A 9636-nucleotide genomic window follows, 5' to 3' on the forward strand; every position below is an offset into this window, starting at 1 on the left:
TCAAGAGTCCTTTTCTTCTTTTCAACAAATCCACCCGTGGTGGTATTTTTTGAGCTAATTGGTTGAGTAGTTCTTCTTTCAACATAGCATCCATCCATTTACGACATTATCCAAACCTATTCCATGATTTAGTTCGATCAAACCATATTTGTTTCTATTGGTACCTGGATCTTTTTGGCAACGACCATAGTTTCTTAAAACATCTCATCCTTGGTTATAAAGTGTTGTCTGCCCTTTTTTAGGCTTGAGACAAGATATGACATGCTTTTATTTTGCACAGGCATTGCACACTTCATGCTACTTGTTATTCAACTTGATCAGATCTCGAAGCAGGTTCTTCAGATCCAGTTTCTTTAGGGATAGACAACCTACAATGCTCCAGAATTTTGTCCCATCAATCAGTACTGTTTTCAATAGCTTCCAACCAACTTATGTCTCCACTCTACAGAAGCTCAATCACAACAACATATGTACTCTTGTGTATTTTGGCTACAACAACACCTCACCAGTCACATGATTTGAGATTGTGAATATCCTGAACATGCATTCCACCTTATTTCCCCTCACACAATTTTTCCAACTCCTAGAGCGTATTCCTTTTTTAACCATTTTCAAAGGTGTACACTCTCTCGTTGCAGGGTTTTTTAGTGAAGGAATATTGATTGTATTTCCAGTCCTGTCCTTTAAGAAAACACTATTCATGTGTCATTATTGGTTGCTTTCCTTCACTGCTCCCTGCACAGGGAAATTAAGAGTTAGATTTAGGAACCCAAACAAGTTTGGGTCCCTTGTTAAGAGAAAAAGGATGAATAAGTTCTCTCTTAGTCCAAGCAGGCAAAATGCATTTCCTATTTGATGGGTTCCTGTTTAACAGATCAGGTCCTCTTGCAGTAGTTGTTCTCTTAACAAAAACTTTATTTTTCTGATCAGACTAAACCCTGGCCATGCAATTTTCCTTGAGGTGCCCATTGTTTCCATAGTGGGTACATAGCCAATTGTCAGGTACATTAACATACTTGCTATGAGGGTGTAGGGAATATTTTCCCTTTAAAATCCAATCCCCTACCTGTTTCCCCTAGAGTTGGTGTACATGGCAGTGATAGCATCCGAGGACCAAGTCCACTTAAGAGATTTCTCAGGATCACTCTTTACTTTCCCTAGTTCTTCCTGAAGTTGTTTGTGTTTTCTCAAGTTCAGTACACAGACTAGTTTTTACCAAGTTTAACTAATTTTCAAGCTTAATGTGTGCTTCACTTGCAACTTCCTTTCCCTTTTCAGAGTTTCCAGGCCTATTTTGCGGTTTTAAAGTCCTCAATTGTTTCTTTCAAGTCTACTCCCACCACTACTTGGTCATCTCTTTCTTGCTCAATGATAGCAACTCTATCAATCAAGGTTTCCTTTTCTTTACTTGCACACTCAATTGTTTCTTTTAAGTCCACCACAACCACCATTAAATCATCTCGTTCATGTTCTATGCTAGCAATTTTCTCTTCTAAGGCATTCTTTTCTCTTTTCATGTTCTCTATTGTTTCTTTCATAGTAACTACAATGACTACTAAGTCATCTCTAGTTTTTTCAGCTTCCCCTAGTTCCATAGTTAAAGCATCTTTATCATTGATAAGACTATGGTAAGTATGAATTAGCATATTTGCTAATGACATGAGTTTTTTAGGAGAGTAAGATTTAGATTTCAGGTTTCTCTAAACATCTAGAAAGGTTACTTCATCGTCGTCGTCATATTCATCGTCATCAGATTGAGCCATTAGAGCAAAGATTGAATCATACTCAATATTTTTATTTTCCACTACTATCATTGAACTGCCACCATGCTCGTCTTCTTAATCAGATTCGCTGGAGGAGTCTCCCCATGAAGCAAAAGCTTGCTTTACAACGTTGTCAACATCATTCTTCCTCCTGAAGCATTTGTCAGGAACCTGATTGGTGCTTTGTCAATGTAGTTATTATACTGACCTTGCTTTAGAAGGGAGCAATCCTTGATAAAGTGTCCTGGCTTGCCACATTCATGATAGAGGTCATAATTACTTGCTAGAGCTACCCCTTTTTGGAATGCCTACATTCCTGCGAACCATCTTCTGAAACCTTTTTGTAAAGTCCTCCATGTCCCCATCTTCACCACTTGAGTCATTGTTGTCCGTCTTGAGGACCAAGTTATTTTCTATCTTGGGCTCTCTTCTTTCATTGTCCTTCTTCTTCTTCCTCTTCATTTCATATGTTTTCAAGTTTTCAACAAGTTCATCCATGATTAGTGTCTGCAAGTCTTTAGCCTCTGTAATGGCGTTAACTTTGCTTTCCCAATAACTGGGCAATACACTAAGGATTTTTCTGACAAGCTTGTTTCTTGGAATACTTTCACCAAGAGAGTGAAACTCATTTATGATAGAGGTGAATTGAGTATGCATATCTTGGATGGATTCATCATCTTTCATTCTGAAGAGCTCATATTCTGTTGTGAGCATATCAATCTTGGATTGCTTCACTTGAGTTGCTCCTTCGTGAGCTGTCTGAAGAGCCTCCCAGATCTTATTTGTTGATTGACAAGTTGATATCCTGTTATATTCATCAGGGCCAATACCTCACACAAGAATTTTCTTTGCTCGAAAATTCATTTCTATGGAATTTCTATTAGCGTCATGGAATTCTTTCCTCGTCTTGGGAATGGCTACAACTGGATCACCAATGTTCTTTGTAGGGACAAAATGTCCGTCACATATTACATCCCATAACTCAGAGTCTTCAGCCATGATGAAGTCATGCATCCTAGTTTTCCACCACCCATAGTATTGACCATTGGACCTAGTAGGTCTGTACGTGGACTGGCCTTCTTCAAAGTTTGGAGGAGCAGCCATGAAGATCCTCTCTAGGTGTTAACCTGGTAGAAAGAACCCGCTCTAATATCAATTGATAGAATGTAAGGGTCAACCAGCTTCTATAGAGAACCAGGTTCTCTATCAGGTCCAACAGTAGACATACACAGAACATAAGTTAAATGACAAAAGGAATTTTACGTGGGAAATTTCCAGCTCAACGGGATTAAAAATCACGACCTACCTTGTAGGATTTCAACTTCACTACTGAGCAACTTTCAGATTACAATCTATACAACCTAGAATTTAAACGCTTAATCCCTCACTAACTTGTAACACACCTATTACAAGCCACTTTGTAATAACTCTAATGCAAAGACTTTAAAACTTGACAAACTCTCGCCAAGACTTAAATATACAGGTTTAAGGTTTACAAAGATGTTCCTACAAAGTGCTTCTAAATAAGCTGGATAGGAATTACAATTTGAGGAACTATTACAAAATTAAAACTCAACTAAGGACACACAATAACCTAATATGGGAACTGGTCCGTAGTTGCTTTGTTCTTTGTTTTTTGAGGCACTTGAAACTTGCTAGCTGAATAGTCACGTGAGTGAGGTTGAGTGAGTTCTCCAAGTGTTCAAGTCATTTGTTTTACCTCCCTTGAATGCATATATACATGTGTGACATCACTTCCAATGATGCAAGCAAGATGTGTAAGAAGTCTTCACTAAAAAGTGGACTATAGCACTGTTCTATACAATAGCGTGTTGTAAAGCCCCAGAAAATTTTGTTTAGTAATTTAAGACTTCGTGGTGCCAAGGTAGGCTAAATATTTTATCTTGCATACAAATGAGGATTAAGGATATTATGGATATCAATTGGATATATTAATAAGTGTATAAGTCATATTAGAAGTTAATTGGGGTCTAAGGAGAGGCCTAAGTCTAAGCCAAGTTATAAAATTTCATAATAGACGAAAGTTGCAAATGAGTGCGCACAAGACCTCACTTTGGACAATTATATCTCCAGTTATATAAGGATTTGTGTGATACACAGACTATCAAATAAAACTTCTTTGAGTCTAGTTTCCAACGCTTCAAACCGTTCGTCATTCGGACATTCCTACACAAAGTTATGACCAAATTACCAAAGCAGCGCAGAAATTTGAACTACCGCGGCGCCCCATGGGCGCCCGGCGTGCCGCGCCAGTAGTAATTCCAGTATGGTTCGAAATTTCATTTCCAGACACATTTTTCACAGACGCCCCGTTCCCTGCGGTGCCCCACGCGGCGCGGCAGTACAAAAAAATGGGTTTTTAAGACCCGAACCCCATTTCATTTAACTCGATTGAGGTTTATTTTTGGGGAAATTTCTGGTATTCTAGAGTGAAGGGAGAGCGATTCTAGAGAGAGAAAAGGGCAAAACTAAAGATTTCACTACTCTTCCTTGAATCACACCTTGAAATCGCATCAAAGGGTTGCTAAGGCTTCAAAGAGGTAAGAATTTCTTTTCCCCAATTCTTCAACTTTAAAATCTAACTTGAAATGGGTAATTAGTAAGATGATTCTTGGATGTGAGAGTATTCATTATTCATGCATGTACAAATTAGGTTTGTGGGAAGATTGTTGAATATAAACAAGTAAAGATTGGGTTGGGAAATGAAGGGAATCTTGTAAAAGAGATTTGAAATCAAGATGCACAACTAGTAATTGATAAAATTCTCAAATGAGCTAGAATTATGAATATCTTCCTAATTTGTGTTCAAATTTTGTTATGTCTCAAAATAGATTGAAGTTGCTAGAATTTCCGGAATATCGTAGTAATTAAAGGAAAGATCAAGAAAGGTATGTATGGCTAACTTTGACCTTTGTAAAGTCACTTTGTTTGGTGTACGAATATTTGGTATGTGATATCTACGTGGATTATTTGTGGAATTCTTGTGATTGGTATGATTTGATTGTTCGTGGTTAAGTCTCCCGATATAATGGTGTACGTAATTGGCAATAAACCAAATGTGTGATTGTGAATGTGTTATGTGGTAAGAGTTGAGAAACAAATGATGGAAGGAAATCGTAAATGATGCAGTTGGAACAACTGTGGTAATAACATATATGGCTTGTATTGGCAATTATCGCGGTGACATAAAATGCATATGGGTTGTTGAATATGATGGAAATAGTATTGATGGCTATAGAAATTCTTTCAGAATTGTTGTTTTTGTTCTTTGTGAATTGTTGTTGTTGTTGTTGTTGTGTTGTTTGTGAATTGTGATTGTTTGGTGGGATCGGGTTGCGTGCCGCAACACGAAGTAATAAGGTGTGGGTTGTGGTGATAAGGGTAGCCGAGGTAATAAGGGTGGAAAAGTGATCGAAATCACTATTGAAATGAAAATATGACAAAGTTGTGAAATCATTGATGTGAAAATATTGAAGGGGAAATGGAGAGATTGTAACTTGTTTAGCTTGATGGTTTTCTTACATGTGTATTTGATTGTTTGTTCCATTACTACTTGTTACTTGTGTATGGTTTGAGTTTACTTAGGGAAAGTTTGTTCATACATACCAGTACAATTCAAATGTGCTGACGTCCTTTATTGCTGGGGACGCTACATTCGTGTTATGATTGTAGGTGGATCCATAGCAGGTACTCCAGTCCACCGACCATAGCTCCCCTTCACTTTCCGCCAGAAGCATTGGTGAGCCCTTTTCCTCCCGGGGCCTTGCGTGGCTCATGCCGCTTTTTATTTTGGAGTCTTGTTTTGATTTTTAGTGTAAGGTATAGCCGGAGCCTTGTTACCAGCAAGTATTGTATCACTTTTTTGTATCCCTAGAGGCTCCGTAGACAGGAAATCTGGGTTATGTACTTATGTATTTTGGGCAGTACAACTTGTAAACCACGCTAAGTAACTATGTATGCTATGTAAATCTCGTAAGAATGTGTTTAAGTTCATAAATAGCTATTTCACTGGGTTAATGGGAAATGGAAAAGCAGGGTAACACGTGGAATAGGAAAGGCACCCAGGTCCGCTTGGCTGGGGCTGCCCGGTCGAGCGCTGGTCGCGCCCCTCGGTTTTGGGGCGTGACAAACTTGGTATCAGAGCCTAAGGTTTTAAAAGGGTCCTTGGATGTCTCGGAGCCGTGTCTAGTAGAGTCCTTCTAATCGGTGTGTTGTCGACCACATCTATAAGTTGGAGGCTACATAGGCATTTTGGAAATTACCTTCTTCTTTGTTACTCTATATCGTGCGGTGAAGTGAAAAGTGGAAGTCTTTACCTCTAACTCGTGCTCTGTTCCAAATTTTCAGTAATGACAACCAAGAAGAGAGCTAGACTCGGCCTCGGGGCCGATGCCACCCCAAGTGTGGCTATGAATCATGTACCTGATATCGTGGGTGAGAGTGACTCCCCGGTCTTGAATCTACCTGGCCCATTTATTCCAGATCCAAGTATTCTTGTTCCAGCTACGACAAAGGGTGCTACCATCCCTCCCGCTGATATTCCATATCCTGATGCAGTTCCAGCTTTCGGTCCCGGGGTTTCTGATGTGGACCTTAGAGGAGCCATCCATATGTTGACCCAGTTAGTAGTCGCTCAGGCCCAGAGATCCCATGATGCCCCTATGTCCTCCAGCGGATAGGGAGATTCCGCCAGCTCCAGAGTCAACCAGTTTCTGTGGTTGGCCCCTCCAGAGTTCACAGGAACAGACCCAGCGGCTGATCCGCAGGATTTCCTTGATGAAATGTATAAGACCCTTCGAGTGATGAAGGCTACATAGATGGAGGGGGTTGAGTTGGCTTCATACCGGTTGAGGGGAGCAGTGTATTCATGGTTCGATATGTGGGAGGATTCCCGTGGGGAGGAAAGACCTCCAGCTAGATGGGATGAGTTTGTAGATGCATTCATGAACCACTTCTTGCCTGCCGAGACAGTGGCGGCCCGTGCCACTAAGTTTGAGGTCCTCAAGCAGGGCAATATGAGTGTTTGGGAGTACAACATGGAGTTTGTGAGATTGTCCAAGTATGCTCCCCAGTTAGTGTCGACCATGGGTGATCGAGTTCGGCGATTTGTTCAGGGTATTAGTCCCCTGGTGGTGAACGAGGCTGCTACAACGGCCTTACACTCAGATATGAATTATGGGAAGATGTGGGATTCGCTCAGGCCACAGAGGCTAGGAAGTTGAAAATACGGCCAGAAAGGGAGAGTAACAGCAGGGCCCGATCAGTGGGTCACTCAGGGATACCAGTTCAGAGAAGGGGGCCATCAGGGTCATCCCAGTCATATGCTCAGTCCTCAGCAAGCGCACTGCCATCTATGCACAGTTATCAGCAGAGCAGTCACTTGAGACCAGGTTCAGATAGCAGGAGACCTCATCAGTCCGGTCATCCAGGAGGGGGATCACAGCAGTAGGGGGAGCTCTATGCCCCAAGTGTGGGAGATTCCATACAGAGGCTTGTTATTTGGATATCCCGGTGTGTTATAGATGCGGGGTGAGAGGTCATATCCAGCGGGACTGTCATGCGCCCAGACAGGGCACGGGTAGGGGATTTGCTCAGCCATCCGGTTCTTCAGCTGCTACATCATCTACGCGCCCTCCAGCTCCCGCAGGGTGTGGTACAATTAGGGGTGGAGCTCGTGGTAGAAGTGGACCTAGCCGATTTTACACTTTGAGTGGTTGCCAGAGTGCAGAGGCTTCTCCAGATGTTGTCATAGGTATCTTGTCTTTTCAGGCCATTGATTGTTATGCTCTTATTGATCCGGGGTCCTTTTTGTCTTATGTCACCCCATTCATTGCTTCAAGTTTTGGGGTAGAACCCGAACAACTTCATGAACCATTTTCAGTATCTACTCCGGTTGGTGAGTCAATTTTGGCTGCTCGAGTCTATAGGAGTTGCATTGTCATGGTACGGGGTAGGGATACCACGACCGATCTTGTTGAGTTAGGGATGGTCGACTTTGATGTAATAATCGGAATGGATTGGCTTTATTCATGCTTTGCTAAGCTTGATTGTCAGACTAGAACTATTAGGTTTGAATTCCCTGATGAGCCCGTTATTGAATGGAAGGGTGATAATGTAGTGCCTAGAGGTCGGTTTATTTCCTACCTTAAGGTTGCGAAGATGATCAAGAAGGGGTGTATCTATCATCTAGTTCGGGTTACAGATGTTGATGCCGAGGCGCTTAGCCTTGATTCTGTACCAGTTGTGAATGAATTTTCGGATGTCTTTCCAGATGAGCTCCCTGGGGCCCCCAGATCGGGAGATTGACTTTGGTATCGATGTGATGCCAGGAATGCAACCAATATCAATTCCACCCTACAGAATGGCACCAGCAGAATTGAAAGAGCTAAAGGAACAATTGAAGGATTTGTTAGATAAGGGTTTCATCCGGCTGAGTGTATCGCCATGGGGCACATCGGTCTTGTTAGTAAGGAAGAAAGATGGATCGCTGCGGATGTGTATTGACTACCGGCAACTCAACAAGGCTACAATCAAGAACAAATATCCTCTGCCAAGGATAGATGACTTGTTTGATCAATTGCAAGGTGCTATGTGTTTCTCAAAGATTGACTTGCGGTCCGGGTATCATCAATTAAAGATAAGGGAACAGGACATTCCAAAAACAGCTTTCAGAACCCGGTATGGGCACTTTGAATTTATGGTGATGTCTTTTGGGCTAACAAATGCCCCCGCAACTTTCATGGACCTTATGAATAGGGTCTTCAAGCCCTTTCTAGACTCCTTTGTGATAGTGTTCATTGACGACATTCTGGTATATTCTCGAAGTCGGGAGGACCATGCTAACCATCTCAGGGCAGTTTTGCAGACTCTTCAGCAACATCAATTGTATGCGAAATTTTCAAAATGTGAATTTTGGCTTGAATCTGTCGCGTTCTTGGGTCATGTCGTTTCTAGGGAAGGAATTATGGTTGATTCTCGGAAGGTTGCAGCAGTGAAGAATTGGCCTAGACCTACCACTCCAACCGAAATCCGCAGCTTCTTGGATTTAGCTAGGTACTACAGGAGGTTTATGGAAGGGTTTTCTACTCTTGCCTTTCCATTGACCAAATTGACGTAGAAAGTAGTTAAATTCCAATAGTTCGATGATTGTGAAAAGAATTTTCAAGAATTAAAATCAAGGTTGACAACAACACCGGTATTAGCCCTGCCAGAGGGTACAAAGGGATTTGTGGTGTATTGCGATGTTTCGAGAGTCGGCTCGGGTGTGTGCTGATGCAACATGGAAAGGTTATAGCCTACGCTTCTAGGAAACTCAAGAATCATGAAAAGAACTATCCAACTCATAACTTAGAGCTTGCAGCGGTGGTGTTCGCACTAAAGATTTGGAGACATTATCTATACGGGGTCCATGTGGATGTATTCACGGACCACAAGAGCCTTCAATATACTTTCAAGCAGAAGGAGTTGAATCTAAGGCAACGAAGATGGCTAGAATTATTCAAGGACTATGACATTGATATTCTCTATCACTCGGGGAAGACTAATGTTGTGGCAAACGCTCTTAATCGAAAATCCATGGGAAGTTTGACTCATTTGGAGGCATAGCAGAGACCGTTATCCAGGGAGGTTCACCAATTGTCCAGTTTGGGAGTTCGCCTTGCAGACTCTAATGAAGGAGGAGTAATTGTACAGAAAGGGGCTGAATCATCGCTCGTGGAAGAGGTGAAAGAGAAGCAATTTAACGATCCGTTGTTAGCACAACAGAAGGAGGGGATTCATAAACACAAGACCACAACTTTTTCCTTTGGCATGAATGATGGTACTCTACAGTACCAAGACCGCCTGTGTGTTC

General features: G+C 41.7%; 1 protein-coding gene across 1 annotated transcript; it reads left to right on the forward strand.

Moving 5' to 3' along the window:
- The first annotated feature begins 6601 nt into the window (after window positions 1-6601).
- LOC138877618 (uncharacterized) lies at window positions 6602-8090 on the forward strand. Its single transcript, XM_070157243.1, has 2 exons — window positions 6602-6969; window positions 7307-8090. Exons 1-2 carry the CDS (start codon window positions 6602-6604, stop codon window positions 8088-8090), a joined length of 1152 nt encoding a protein of 383 aa, XP_070013344.1.
- Window positions 8091-9636: the final 1546 nt, after the last annotated feature.

This window comes from Nicotiana sylvestris, chromosome 9 (genome assembly GCF_000393655.2).
Source record: "Nicotiana sylvestris chromosome 9, ASM39365v2, whole genome shotgun sequence".
In the NCBI taxonomy this organism is placed as follows: domain Eukaryota; kingdom Viridiplantae; phylum Streptophyta; class Magnoliopsida; order Solanales; family Solanaceae; genus Nicotiana; species Nicotiana sylvestris.

Bases quoted from the DNA above. Each gene is read 5' to 3' on its own strand.
- LOC138877618 (XM_070157243.1), top strand. From the start codon at position 6,602: ATGGAGGGGGTTGAGTTGGCTTCATACCGGTTGAGGGGAGCAGTGTAT. The intron at 6,970-7,306 runs GTGGGATTCGCT...GGTGTGTTATAG, and splicing joins GATATGAATTATGGGAAGAT to ATGCGGGGTGAGAGGTCATA.